Genomic DNA, 15,008 nt, shown 5'->3' with positions numbered 1-15,008 from the left:
CTCCCTTTTGAGGCTCTGCCTCCCTCTCTGTGTTTATTTCATTCCACGAGAGATCTTTGAGGGAAGAAATCTATGAGGCCTTTTAGATTGAGATCTAAAAGGAAGAGCAGCTATTGTCTTCCCCATCTACCCGTGCATCATGGCAGCGCAAGGAATAGTGACTGATTGAGTGTGAGTCGCGTGCTGACCCTGCGGAAACTATCATATCAGTGAGGAGTATGTTTTCTGTGAACTACAAAGATGCAAAATAACAGAGGCTTAAACTGCAAGTTCATTACTTTAGCACATAAGTGTGTGGATAAGCAGATAAGCAGTCCAAGACTGATATGGTAGACTTGGCTCCACAGAGTTCTCAGGGAACCAGTCATTTATTTTTGTTCTGCTTTTCCCTCAGCCCCACAAGGCAGTTCCCACTCTGACCAACATGTCCCCTTATCAGCCATTAGAGCAGAAGAAGGAACTAAAGGTGTATGCACCAAGGCTTCTTAAAGAAAGCTTTCAAGAGCTGTCATTCAACATTTCTGCTCCCATTCTATTGGCCAGAACTTGGTCACACAGCCCCACCTACCTGCTAGGGAAGGAGAGAGTGTAAACCATATTCTGGGTAGCCATTTGACCTGCTGGGATTTGGAGATTCTATTGTGAAGAGTGGGTAGAGAGAGAATGGATATTGGTGACCATTTTTGACTGGGGCTGGTAATTTGAATGTTTTACCTGCCTCTCACTCTCTCCTATCTTCCTCATAATCCCACTTTCCTACTCTGTTTTATTCTCTTGACCAGATAGAAATCTTTAAATGTTACTAATGATTTCCATTAAGCTGTTGAGTCACACATGGGTCAAAGTCTAGGCCCTGAGGGAAGCTGTGACCCAGATGAGGCCATGTCCAATCTATTCCTGGATTCCAGGACCAGAGCTTGGCAAATGTTAAAGATGAGAGAGATGAGTCTTGTCTTCACTATCTTGTCCCATCTCACTTTTAATACCATCTTTACACACACACACACACACACACACACACACACACACACTTTTTGGGCTCCCCAACCCAGGTCAAATCTTTCCATCATTTTTTTCCCATGTCAGTATTCATTAGAGGGGACCACCATCCCACTCTACTGTTTCTCATCCCCCACCTACTAGGGTTTTGGATAGTTTACTAAACAGTATTCATAACTATATATGTATATATAACCCTAATATGCAAATAGACCGAACGTTGGAACAACCAAACAACTGGTCGCTATGACGTGAGCTGACCACCAGGAGGTGCGTGCACAACAAGGCCGGCATCGGCAGCAGCAGGATGGTGGAGCAGGTGAGCAAGGGCGACAGACCAAGGCGGGACGCCAGTCGTTGTCATTGGGGCAAGCCTCTAGAGCAGGGGTGGGCAAACTTTTTGACTCGAGGGCCACAATGGGTTCTTAAACTGTACCGGAGGGCCAGAACAAAAGCATGGATGGAGTGTTTGTGTGAACTAATATAAATTCAAAGTAAACATCATTACATAAAAGGATACGGTCTTTTTTTTTTTTTTAGTTTTATTCATTTCAAACGGGCCGGATCCAGCCCACGGGCCGTAGTTTGCCCACGGCTGCTCTAGTGGTTACTGAAAATTCTTTGCTCCTGCGTGCCATGGTCCCACCTGGTGCTCACACCTGCTGCTGGCACCAGAGCCGCCGCTCGCACAGATTAGTGAACTGAGATCAAGAGTTTAAATGATTTTATTAAAAATGAGCAGCCAGTCAGATGGTCAATTCTAGCCTGCAGCCGGGGTGCCTGACTTCCAGACCCATTTCCATCCACTAAAGCAGGTTCCGAGTGTGGCCCCCACACCAGCATCGTCACATTACCTGGGAGCTTGTTAGAAATGCAAATTCTTAGACCCCACCCCAGACCCACTGAGTCAGAACCTCTGGGGTGGGGCCCTCCATTGGTGTTTTAATCAGCTTTGGTGGGGGGTGGAGGGAACTGATGCACCCCAGGCTGGAGAGTCAGTGCCCAAGGGGTGCTTTCAGCACCTGCTACAAACTCTTCTCACAGCTGTGCATTACAGGGACTCTTCTGAACCCCTCATGTTTGTTTTCAGAATGTCCATAAAGTATATACTAAGGAAGCTGGTGCCCTAAAGCCTGGACCACTCCGGCTCCTGGAGCATTTTCTTTGAGTAAACTTCCAAGCCAGCTCTCTCTCACACCAAGTGACCTGACCTATCTGGGAACTTTCTGGACTATTATCTCCTCAGTAACCGTAGAAAGGAAGTATTCTAAAAAGACTTCTTTAAAATTTTCTTCTACTTGGTACTTTCAGTTTGTTAACTTAATAATCTTATACATGAATAGCATATAAAATATACTTTAAAATTTACAAGAATCTGAGAAAGGGCTTTGAGTCAACTCTCCCCCATCCACTCCACACACACAAACAAACACACAATGCTGAACACAGAGAAGGAACTGACCAAATATTTATTGAATTTGTTAAAACCTGTTCTTAGATTCAGAGGAAGAAAGCAAGTGCATTGGGGCCCTGCTGCTGGGAGGACTCTTTATTTGAAATCCTTTAGCACAGGAGACCTTGAAAGAGTAATGACACTATTGTGTCTGGTGAAAAGTATGTATTTGAACATTTGATTCTGATGCAAATGATGTACGAATTTTATTGCAGATATTTCACCTACAGAAGGAACGAGAGTTCATATAGCTTAGTTATTCATTCAATTATTGCTTCATTCATCCACTTTCATTGAAGGCCCACAATGAGCTAGGCCAGTGGTTCTCAACCTTCTGGCCCTTTAAATACAGTTCCTCATGTTGTGACCCCAACCATAAAATTATTTTCATTGCTACTTCATAACTGTAATGTTGCTACTGTTATGAATCGTAATGTAAATATCTGATATGCAGGATGGTCTTAGGCGACCCCTGTGAAAGGGTCGTTCGACCGCCAAAGGGGTCACGACCACAGGTTGAAAACCGCTGGGCTAGGCCATCTCACTTCCAGGCGTGATATGAGGGTCTGACTGCATGGAGCTTACAGTCTGTGGGAAAGACAATCAATTAAACAAGTGATTTACAAAGAAGTGCAGTGAGTGCTGTCACAGACACAGTAGATACATTCAGAGCACATAGCAGGGTAACAGAATCAGAGGGTTGGGGACAGAAAATCCATACCGGTCACACAGGAGACTGGAGGCCTTGGTCCTCAGAGGCCTGTTCAAAACAAGGCTGACAAAACCCACCCCAAACTGCGTTCAGCACAGGAGCAGAGGTGTGAGGAGAGGAGGAGCTTCTTCAGTCTGGCTGATGTCAGCAGGCGGGTCACTGACTCAACTTTTTGGAACGCATGGAGATGATGGTGAAGGTCAAGAAGAGCACGCCGGCGGTGCCTCCGATGATCAGGCCCAGGACGCTGCCATGCACCTGCATGGCCTGGCAGCGCTCTCCCGTGTAGAAGAAGGCGTGATCGGAGACACACCTGGGAACAGGACACAGGGGTTCATGTGGGAGCCACCGGAGCCCCCGCACCTCCCAGCGACAAGCGCCAGCACACCAGAAATGGCAGTGAGCGTTTACTGAGCGGTTCCACAGGCCTGGCCCCATTCGAAGGGCTTTGTGTGAGCCAGTGCACTGAATCCTGTAACAGTCCTTGGTTATAATCAGGCCATTCTCCCCAACCTCATTTACCGAAAGGTTAAATAACTTGCTCAAGGTCATGAGGTCAGTGTTTCACACATGAAGTCTCATCCCAGCGGTCCGTCTCCAGACTCGGGACTCGGCCTGCACATGCAAAGTTCAGGAGGGAGGTTTTGGGTACTTAAAGAATATGTTGCCTGACTCTGGCTCAGACTATAAGCTACAGGGTGAATTCTCCAGATAGAGTCTCAGTGCATTTATGTTGGACCCTGTAAACTTCTAGAAAATAGCCATCAAAGTGTTACTGTAAGGTGAGATGTCTGACACATAGTAGGCATGTAATGGCTATGCCTTCCTTGGTGTTCTTTTTTAAAAATGTTATTTGTTATAAAGATCAACTAATCTCAGAACCACGGTGTTAAGGGCAGTGTTTCATCTCTTCCATGAGAACAAGCCCAGCCTTTGTGTCAAACAACATTCCCATCACAAAGTCTCCCCCCAGAGCAGAAGGGCAGGATAGAAGTTAAGGCCTCCTTTATTCATCCTGGAATTGGCCTCTTAAAAATCAGTGAATAGCAGCAAGTTTTCCCTGGCCCATCCTCCTCCAAATCCAGCTGAATCCCTTAGGGGAGCTTACTCCACAAACACTCCACACTTCAGGTTTGAGGGAGAGGAATAATTTGGCTGATGAGAGGCTGACACACAAGTGGAAACCCTTGACTTCCTAACTCTGAGAAGGAAGAAGCCCACCGGGCACATACTGAAATCTGGTATCCAAGGACCTATCAGCAAAGAGGTGCCGTGCTGCCCCGTGACCCTGGAACCCTCAGGAAACAAGGTGGGCATTCTCCAATGAAAGGAACCCCGGCACTTAGGGAAAGTGATTGACTCCAGGGCTGGGGCAGGGCAAACAAAAGATGGGCCTGGGACTTCCTGCGATGCCAGGAAGTAACATCAAGTTCCTGAAAGAATGAGCTTGTGTGGAAAGGGCCTGGGAACCATTCTGGAAGAGCCCCCCGAGGCCAAAGCTGGAACAACATGAGCAACAAGATAAGTACTGGCATATTGAAATGTAGCTCAGAGAATAAAATTAATAGTTTTTGAATCCTTAGGGATATACGTAAATAATTGTACAAATCCATGAATGAGGAGGAGGAGGAAGTTATTCTTTATAGAAGAATTTCACTTCATTAATGCAGAGAGAAAATAGAAAATCACCATTAAAATATTAGAATGGCGATTATTCCAGCGGGATCCACCAGTGGATGCTGAAATCAGTGGGTGAGAATTTGAGGAGAAGCAGGAGGTCAGCATGGTCTCAGAGTGTCTCTCCCAAGGTATCCGTTCACTACAGAGTGAGGAATGGTAAGAAGCCTGGTGGACACCTGTTTGGCCAGGTGAGCAAGGTTAGCATCACCAGTCGCAACACATATTAACACCAGGTACCCCTCACATGACACACCCAGAAGAGTATCTCATTTTTGCTTTTCTTGCCCAAAATGTACAACCTCAATATAATCAGATAAACTCAAATTGAGGAAGAGTGCAAAATAACTGAGCCATACTCCTCAAAAGTATCAAGATGATGAAAGGCAAAGAAAGACTGAGGACTTGTCCCAGGTTAAAGGAGGCGAAGGAGACATGAAAGCTACATGTAACATGGGATCCTGAATTGGATCCCAGAAGAGAAAGAGGACATTGGTGGGAAAACTGGAAAATCAGAGTAAGACCTTTAATTTAGTTAATCCCATTGGTCATAGTACATAGTTTTATTCATGTTCATTTATTTCCTGGCTATGCTAATTGTTCCATGGTTATATAAGATAAGATGTTAACATTAGGGTATGGGGAACTATGGAGTATTTTTGCAATGTATTTGTAAGTCTAAAATTATTTCAAAATATAAGCCAAAAATAGAAGAAGCAATTGGCAATCAAAAAGAACTAAGAAAAAATGTAAATATTTTGAGTCAAGCAGAACAGTTCCTACATCTGCTACTATTCTGTCAAATGAAACTGATACTTCTGGCATCAATAAATCCTTTCCTGAAATAATTTAATGCAAATAACAAACATTACAAAAAGAACTATTAAATAGAGCAAACAGTGCAAACAGACAGACCTGGAGGTGAGTCTAGCTGCAGTATTTACCATCTGGGTATTTTAGACAAATCACTTAACTTCTCTAAGCTTTAACTTCTTTATGCACTACCTGGAGATGACAGGGCCGGTGTGTCACAGGGTGACTTTAGATGATGCATGTATACTGCTCAGAAGAGCATATGACACATAACAAGCAGTCCAACAACATCAGGTACCCTTACCACTATTAGTAAAAAATCTACTATAATAGTACAGCAGAACTAATAGACAATAGAAATAATAATGAGAATTAATAATGAATAAGAACATTGGCAGTCAGGGGAGTTGGGAGCTTGGTCCTGAGTCCCGCTGTGGTAGCGAACACCCAGGGATTCAGGCACAGCTCCGAGTCAAGGTCAGCCATGCCCAGTGAACTACCTGATGGAGTCCTTGCCCTAACCCACAAACAGTGTCTTTTACCAGGTAAAGCACATGGCTCCCCTCTGCGGACCCACCACTTGCCTCCCCAGCCACAAAGCCTACCTGCAGCTCGCCATGCCCTTCACGTTCACACAGAGGCCTTCGTTTTGGCAAGGGTTCGGGTCACACGGGTCTCTGAAGTACGGGGGCCAGTTGTGGTCCTCCATGGGGCCCGTGCTCTCCGCTGACCGCTTCTGCCGCCCGGGCTGCCCGTTGCCCTGGCTGTCGGGGATGGTCTCTAACGAGGCCTGTGCTGAGCCTTCTTCGGGGTCCTGCTGCTCCTGGCCTTGGAGAACGAGGCCTTGGGGGGTCAGCCTTGTGTTTCTAGGGGTGACTTCAGTCTGGTTGAGGTAGGTAATGTCTAAGGAGGAAGATGGATGGTTAATATCTGACCACACTCGACGTCACTCCTGGACGAAGTTCCCCGGGTGGCCTCTCTCCCTTGTGGACATCACCTTTAGTGACATGAAAAGTGGCTTTGAACCCAGCTGACTCTCCCTAATGCTACTTATTTTTATTTTCAAAGTAGTCCAATCACATTTTTATTTCACTTGAAGAGGAAAGATAAAGTTAGCATGGATAGGCTGTCCTAAACTAAACTGAAGTCAGCGAGAACTGTCATATTTGATAAATTCTCACAAAAGATGAACACTAAAATGTTAGTTTCTCCCAAGGACAGCTAAACTGCTTCTCTGCCCTTCCCCCCTCCCAATCCTGAGTTTTGCAATAGAGTAACATGTGGTTCTCTCAGAACACATCTCTTTTATTTTTACCTAGTCCTTAAAAAAGGAAAAAAAATCCCACCCTCCCTGAGATGCTTAACAATCTATTAACACTCAGAGGATAGGGTTTTTCATCCAGGAAGATCAGCACAAGTACCTTCAAAATCCACAAACATGATAAGGTCGTCGTTTTTAAGGAAACTCCTCCTCTTCAGCATGGTGTGGGAGATGAAAGTGCTCCAGCCCCAGTCAATGCTTCTGTAACACTTACAGTCCTTATCATAAGTTCCCACGATGGTTGGTCTGTCCCAGATGACTGAGCCGTTTATTGCTGCAAAGTTATAGGTGACACAAAATCACATTACCTCTTTATGTTTCACTTCCCAAAATGTCTTTAATGAGTAATGTGGAGCTTTGCTAATCAGAAAAAAAATACGTCAAAGCAAATCAGTTCATTTACTCTTTCGAGGAGAATTAAAACTCAGAATTGGAAGGGGGAAGGGCAGAGAAGCACAGCTCTGAACGGTTAATTGTCCACTTTTGAGTGACTTCCTCAATGAACTGGGAGGAGCAGCTGTAGCCTCTTCCTCATAAAGCTTAACACTCTTTATTTGGAAAAAACAAACTAAAAAAAATAAAAACAGTTTTCTCATTTAGGTATTGGTGCAAGTTTGTTTCATGAGTATACTGATGATCAGTGCATTGGTTCTGAGCATCTGATAAATGATTAGCAGTATCTGTCTTCTCATTGAGACTGAGCTCCACGGAGCAGGAACTGCCTGATTTGCTTCTTATTCCAAGGACTTAGCCTAGAGTTTGGCACATTGCAAGCCCTTACTTGATGAGTGAATTCAGAAAAGAGGAGGACAAATTGACGTGGACAATTTTAACTTAATACTCCAACATGATATGCCCCAGGAGGAAATGTGAGAGGAATGCTGATCTCTCTTACACAGATAAGAATCCCATCTGTTGTCCCTTCCAGGTTGAGGGGCAGCTCCTAGAACCACTTACCTGAAGCTGTGTGGGACTTAGAGGTAGTGAACACCATGCTTGAGGACATTCTATTCCTGGCATCGGGTTCCTGGTCCAGTATTGTCATGATCACTTGTCTGTTTTCCACCGGCCACTCCAGGATTGCGTCATTCTCCCCGCTGCACAGGTGGAAAGAAAGTCCTAAGTAGCCAGAGCTCAAGGAGTTTATTCTGCCATGAGGGTATAAGGTCAGCCCAAAACCATATCCCTCTGAATTGTAGAATCGAGGGCTCAGGATCGTGGACCCTTTAACCGTGTCCTGAAGGACTTGGGAGAAATTATGTACTGTCCAAACTCCTGTGGGGCACGGAGTTTCTGTCAGGGTGATGTCATCCAGGTAAATTCCCCCATTTGAGTTCTGGGGGTCACCCTTGACGCCCTGGAAAAGGTAGCGAAATTTCTTCTCCTCTCTGAGTGTCACATGGGCAATTTTCCAAGTTTGGCTACCTGAGGACAGAGAATAAGATTGGTGACAACTGTGGCCAGCATGTGTTGAGCACCAACTATGACCCTGGTACTATGCCAATTACTTTATATGAATTATCTTATTGAAACCTCACAACAACCCTATGAGATAGATACTGTTATAAACTGGCTACCGGTAAAGATCTTTTCTGAAGTTACATTTCTAGTAAGGGAAAGTAGCTATACAAAGACACACTATGCTTTATTTAAAAATTCATATTCAAATCTTAATCATGAAATTATTTTCCATTACCATTCAATTTCACAGGTTCTGGGTTTTCCCTGGGGTTTGATGGTATAAATACACCCCCACCTCCTAATAATTAGCACTGAATACCCAAGTATTGGACTGAGCTTTTACAAGAATCATTTTGTAATCCAAAATTCTCACAATGGAAATTTCATATGGTCCCACCTGTGAATTGACGCCAGAGACATATATGGAAGGCCCTAGAGTAGATGATAACTTACAGGGTTAGCTAGAGCTCCCCTGTGCAAAACTGACTCACTCCCTAACACCCAGTTTTTTTCCTCTTTCTTATAGTACTTCAAATTCCAACAAGTAGGGAAGCTATCCTCTTTTAAAAAAACAAATAATCCAAAAAGAATTCCCACTATCCAGATACCCACATTCTAGTGAAAATTGGGCCTACTTCCTTTTTTTGAGCTTGAACTGGAAGTGGTAATTTTGAATAAAGAGCTGAGATGAGAAGTGAGAAGGCTGCTCTAGAAAATGGGGTCCTGGGCCCAGCAGCATAAGAAGCCAGAAAAGAGTTTGAGGGTCTATGGAGAGAAAACTGCCAGGGTGGAGCAATTTGAAATTCCCCAAAGATCTGTCCCTGCTTTGATATTGTGCCCAGGGTGTACCCTAGCATTGGAATTAAATGCTACATCACAAGTGGGAATCAGGTTGGCTAAAATGAATTCATATAGATGAGTGTTACAGAAGTTTAACCTGAAGGACAATTGGCCAGAGGGCTTTAGAAGTGTCTCTTTTCCTCTTTCTGTGTGTTGTAACCAGAAACCTTCTTATAGAGTCTACTTTCCCCCAAATTAAGAGCTCTTTTATCAACCTTTGTTCTCACTCACTCTCGCTAAGGACAACTTCAAGGGACAGGTCTAACCATGTTCAGTTTTCTGGAGCGGAGCTGGTTATATAACCCATGTGGCCGGGTTATCTGTATACAATAGGAGAGAGTGGAAGAAGGCACGCATCCACACCTATAACTTACAAACTAATGTAACTGACATCTCCTGGGGGTAGGACTACGGTCAAGTGGAGCACACACGGCTGTGAAATGTAAAGGGCACCAGGAAGTCTGGAATAGGGGCAGAGACAGAATATTGGAACTATCTATCCAGGAGGATTGGACCATGGGGGTTCTGAAAAGAAAAGAAAAAAAAGGATAAGGATCCTTTTCTTGCTAATGGCTGTTTTTTTATTTTCTTCATATGGGTTGTTACCATGAGATTGAAATGTAGGACATGGTACCAAGAGAAAGTCCTGAGGGAGCATCACCAAATGGGCAGTGGCTCATCTATGGAATCTTTAGGAATGTTTCACTGAGACACTTCCATAGAGCTGCCGTGAATCAGGCAATAGACAGTTCTAAGATTGTTTGCAGCAGACAACTCTCATCCTTGTTAGCTCAGAATTGTCATCTACAAGGGGATCTCAGTATTCGTAAAAACATGAGTATTTTGCATGTAAGTTTGCATAAAATTACATAGATACAGAAAGAGAGAGAGAGGGAGGGAGAGAGAGAGAGAAACAGAGACAGACATATTTTGTATGTAAGCAGTTTGGTTTAAAAACACATTTTGCACAAGTTAAAAACTGTTCAAAATGTTTGTAACTACCTTAAGTTGTATACTACAGAAACACTAAATGATATTCAATCAACCTTTTAGAAAAGTTTTATTGACAAAACAGTATCAGAGTGGATTGTTTTAAAAGTCCATTCAGATGACACTTCCAGGGAACTAGACATATTTGAATTTCATAGAATTCAATGCATAGCAGCATAAGGAACTAAATTAACCTTGAAAAGGTTGCTCTGTTGATTTCATGCTTACAAAGATAACACTTTCAGCTTCCTATGGAAGTGAGGGATAATGGATCCCATCAATGTTAATGAGACTCTAATTCACTTTCTCATTAAATATTTACAATCCTTGGTAACAGAGAATTCTCAACTGTTATCCCTTCATTTGATGAATGGTAACATAGAGAATTCTCAGCTGTCATCCCGCCATTTGATGAAGATGCTCTGTAGATTCATACAGAAGAGTGAACCCCTTAGAACTGTTATCTGTAGAATTCCCAGGTTCCAGAATGGCCTGGATAAAGGTCATTTGGGCACCTGTTCTTATGAGTGGCCCCTAAGGAAGCTCCCACCCTTCAAAAGCAGCAGATTCTCTAGAAATACTCAAAGAATTCTCCCTTTATTTGGGCTCACTCTAATTGAGAAATTCTTTGTTGAATGAAAAAATAGGAAGGCAAGTCTCTCTTTCTCTGTTATGAATGAACAACCACCACCACAATAAAATGATGTAAATACTTAGCTTTCTAACCCTGGGTATTGATTTACAGCCAGACTGCCCTCATATCCAACTGACTACCTTAGCATTCTAAGGTTTTCATGCTGGCCCTCTTTTAGAAATACAGAGTATTGCTTAGTAATATGTAAGTGATTATATGAAGTTAATAGACACAAATGGCTTAGTTCTCAACTTCACAAGTAGGTTCCAGTTACTTCAGCATATTAAAAAACAGTATCATTCAGTTTTCTGAAACAGATGCAAAAACACCAATGGTCAAGTATTTAACCCACTCTCTCTCTCTCTCCAGCAGCCTCAATTCCTGCTTCTCTTTTACCTTCCAATCTCCATCCCTGAATCATGAAATTTCTCTGCCCAGGCTTTCGCCAATGTTCTAGTGAAAATTGGATTTATATACTCTGATTGGCCTCTTACAAAGTGTATTTAAGTTTCACCTAACCCCTCACCGCTGCTTATAATTTCTGAGTGGTTAAAGCATGTATTGTGTGGTGCAACTATACCAGACACTGTACTAAACATTTAAGGGGGTGGGGGGAGGTGGTATGGAGGAAAAGGGAAGAAGAAGAGAAATAGAAGGAGAAAGAAAAGGAGGAGGAGGAATGAAGAGAGGGGAGGAGGGGAGGAAGGGTGAAAATGGAGGGGGGAGGGAAAGGGAAAGGAAAAAAGAATCAGGATCCCAGATTTTAAGCCAGATCAGTCCCGTGCATGAACGCCTCCAGGTACCTTGAAAGGTCTGCATCTTGACCAGCTTGCGAACCTTGCCTGTGCCGTCATCTCTCCTGACCCAGATGGCGAGTCTGTCTGAAGGGCTTCCAGTCATCTTATAGAAAAACTGTAGGCACTGCTGCTTCCTCTTTGGGTAAAGAATCCGAGACTCCAGCAAGGCTGCCTCTTCTGCCAACCCTGAGCTGGTGTTGAAGAACATGAAGTAGCCAGCACCTGTGGAGAGAGCACCCAACATCCCATCTCTGGCTGTCCGTACCCCGGGGCGCCCTCTACCCCACCAAGTGAAATAGTGAGCAACAGCCATTATGCAGGCAACACAAGCTAGAACTCTTCTGGAGAAAATAAGAAGAAGGTCGTTTGTCAGTATACATTCTATTTGTCTCCATGGACAGATTCACAGGCTAACCCACAGCTCTGCGCTGCTTCTATTTATTGACTTTGTTTCCAAGTTGGTGAAACATAGACTTCTGACTTAAGAAAATAGGGGCTTTAAGCAAAGTTTGATAGAATTTAGTGTCTGTGAGGGGAATTCTATTTCCCACACTGACTTCATTGTTTAGAGATTCATTCCAAGGCAAAGAGCTGGCCTCCTAATTGTATAAGAAACGGTGAGATCCAAAGGTGTAGTGACTGGAATTTAAATATTCACATTGTTAAGGGTTCAATTTCACCTGTGTCTAGCCTAATGACTGGGTGTGCTTGCAGTGGTAAAGAATCATCCTTACTATGTCAAAAAAGGGGCATTCAAAGCATAGTATGAACTATTCAGGATGTCTCCTGTATATAAAGAAACCTTTGAAAGAACACTGAAAAAGAGGGGAAAGAGTGTCTACACTTGTGCCAAAACTGGAGTTGGCCCAAGTCAGACCTTCCAAAACTCTCTCCCCCAAAATTAAGCAGGCAGCTAAATGAATATGTTACTTTAAAAACGAGCACACTTTTCAAAATCAAGTTCAATGAACAATTTTTGCATATAAAGAAGTCATTTAAACTGTACTCCAGAATTCAACCTCTTACCAAATGCTCCACTCAAAACATCCCACAAAGTAGAAATGAAGAGAGCATCTAGAACAGGTCTAGGCACTGTGGAAGTAGGGTTCCCTGCTTCATCCTGCCTCCTACATGGGGTGTGTACCGTTCAGATGGGCAGTGAGCATGGATGTTTCAATAAGATTTCCACATGGCTTAAAAATTTCATGATGGCTTTAATATTACACCAGGAAAAAATATGTTTTCTTGTGTATTCTTCTCAATACTTGAACTTAGCCTGAGGCCTCTGAATTATGAATTATTGAAGGTTCCTTGCTTAGGAATTCTGCCCATCAGAAGTGTGAGGTGAAAGTCAATAACTGGGAGTCAGGAGGCCTGAATTCTTGCCCTGGCTCTGCCACTAACAGGCATTCATTCACATGTCTGGGTTTAAAATGGGATATGGCTTCTATTCTTCAAGTTATTTGAGTCTATACATCTACCTGAACAATGCCAGTGCTCACTGGCAGAGGGAACATGGTCCCATGAGGTGCTTCCTGTGGAAGAAGCAGAATAGCTGGTCAGGTTAACCTGATAAAGTTTTTCTAAATACTTCTTCTGGAGTGTGATGCTTTCCTTTCCTATTAAGGTGCTAGAACATTCTCTCAGCAGGTTCTTCTCACATGAAGATCACCTTTTTGTTTATCTGGAAATTGTATATTAGCCCAGCAGTTAGCCCACAGAAGAGATTGGATTAGAATCCATGAAGGAAATGTAATGAGAATTTTAGGCTCAGATAACCCTTTGGACACTTGAGATTATATGTTTAATAATCTGATGTGGACAGAGACTTTAGCCCTTTGCCAAGGCCAGAAGGAAACGTGGCAATGGCTTACAACCTCTGACATTCTCCCTGGTGGCCTGGAGTCTGGGTGACAACCTGGGTTCCTTTTGTGAAGGAAATTTAACCAACTCACACACAGGCATGGACTAAGTGACTTTATAATAGTCCAGTCTATATAAAGTGATTATGACCTATAACCCCACCTGCTTCCAAATAGGGTTGAGATGATTTCAATGACCAGCATTTAATAAAAGGATGCTAGAATAGGAAAATACATATAAATGGAACCCCTGGAGAGGAAGGGAATGTGGAAAAAAACAGGAGGGGAAGCTGCTGGTCTGCAGCTGGGGGTTGTGTATGCATAGTCTTCTTCCACCCTCACTGTGAAGTATCAATATGTTGATGGTCCAGAGGGCTCACAAAAATAAAGACTTAAAAAACGAGTTCCTGTGGTCACAATGATTTCACACTCAGGTCAGTCTGACTTTATGGCTTTTTCACACACAAACCATATATAGAAACTATCTGAAGCTGTGCTATCCAATATAGCAGCTACCAAATCTATGTGGCTATTTAGCACTTGAACTTTGGCCAGTCAAAACTGAGATATGGTGTAAGGGTAAAATGCACACAGATTTCAAATATCGAGTATAGAAAAGTGTGAAGTCGGTCAGCAATCATTTTTATATTGAATCCACGTGGAAATGTTAATATTTTAGACATTAAATAAGTGTATTATTAAAGAGACTTTCCCTTGTTTCTTTTTTATGTGACTATGAGAAAATTTCACATTATATATGTAGCTCACATTACAGTCCTATTGGTCTGCACTGCTCTAGGGACATTGCCCTTATGTACAAAGTCATGTCTTAATCAACCACATCAGTTTTGTCATCACTTAAATGCACCTTCCTTTTGCATGCCCAGAACCTCGGTGCTTTTTATTAAGTTAATAATAAAGAGAAATGTTCTTTTTCCACGTTTAGAATTTCAGGTTTGATAACTAATATTCCAACTGAGGCAAAACATGCTGGCTGCCATTACCAATTGAACCTGATGAACCACCTCAGGTGGTCACTTTCTGCCTTCACCCACCTGTGCATTGTCCTACCAACGTGTGATCCACTTGTCCAGGCCGAGTGCTGTCCTCATGGTCCCAGTCGGCGTCATCTCTGGTACCCTGAATCATCCCACAGATGTTTGCTTTTTCAAAAGCACAGTGGTCCAAAAGGGTGTGAGTTGTGGCTGCAAATGACATTTTTGTCACCTGGTTAAAAATTAAAGGCACCCCATTCCAAATACCTAATGTCTTAGGTTACTAAGACCTCATTGTTCAGAGATAGCAGGATCATGAGCCTTTCATTTTCTTGACTTTTCTCAAATGCAAATCCTACTGTCCCCCATCAGAACTTAGAACTTGCCAATATACATGCAGTCCTACTCACCACCCAGAATCACAGAGTTAAATAATAAAAAAGGTCTCTCATTA

The 15,008-nt window shown here is 43.1% G+C and overlaps 1 protein-coding gene across 1 annotated transcript in view; it reads right to left on the bottom strand.

The window, feature by feature from the left end:
- Window positions 1-3,320: 3,320 nt before the first annotated feature.
- Window positions 3,321-15,008, bottom strand: part of MEP1A (meprin A subunit alpha) — a 28,163-nt gene continuing 16,475 nt past the window's right edge. Inside the window, exons 9-14 of the mRNA XM_006099719.3 lie at window positions 14,615-14,764; window positions 11,704-11,919; window positions 7,933-8,400; window positions 7,076-7,249; window positions 6,260-6,557; window positions 3,321-3,477 (exon numbers count right to left, since the gene is read on the bottom strand). Coding sequence (XP_006099781.1) covers window positions 3,321-3,477; window positions 6,260-6,557; window positions 7,076-7,249; window positions 7,933-8,400; window positions 11,704-11,919; window positions 14,615-14,764 — 1,463 coding nt within the window. The remainder of the gene's footprint in view (window positions 3,478-6,259; window positions 6,558-7,075; window positions 7,250-7,932; window positions 8,401-11,703; window positions 11,920-14,614; window positions 14,765-15,008) is intronic.

The sequence above is a fragment of the Myotis lucifugus genome, unplaced genomic scaffold (assembly GCF_000147115.1).
Source record: "Myotis lucifugus unplaced genomic scaffold, Myoluc2.0 scaffold_281, whole genome shotgun sequence".
Classification (NCBI taxonomy): domain Eukaryota; kingdom Metazoa; phylum Chordata; class Mammalia; order Chiroptera; family Vespertilionidae; genus Myotis; species Myotis lucifugus.
The sequence above is the reverse complement of the archived record's forward strand: the minus strand, read 5'-3'. Positions and strand labels throughout refer to the sequence as shown.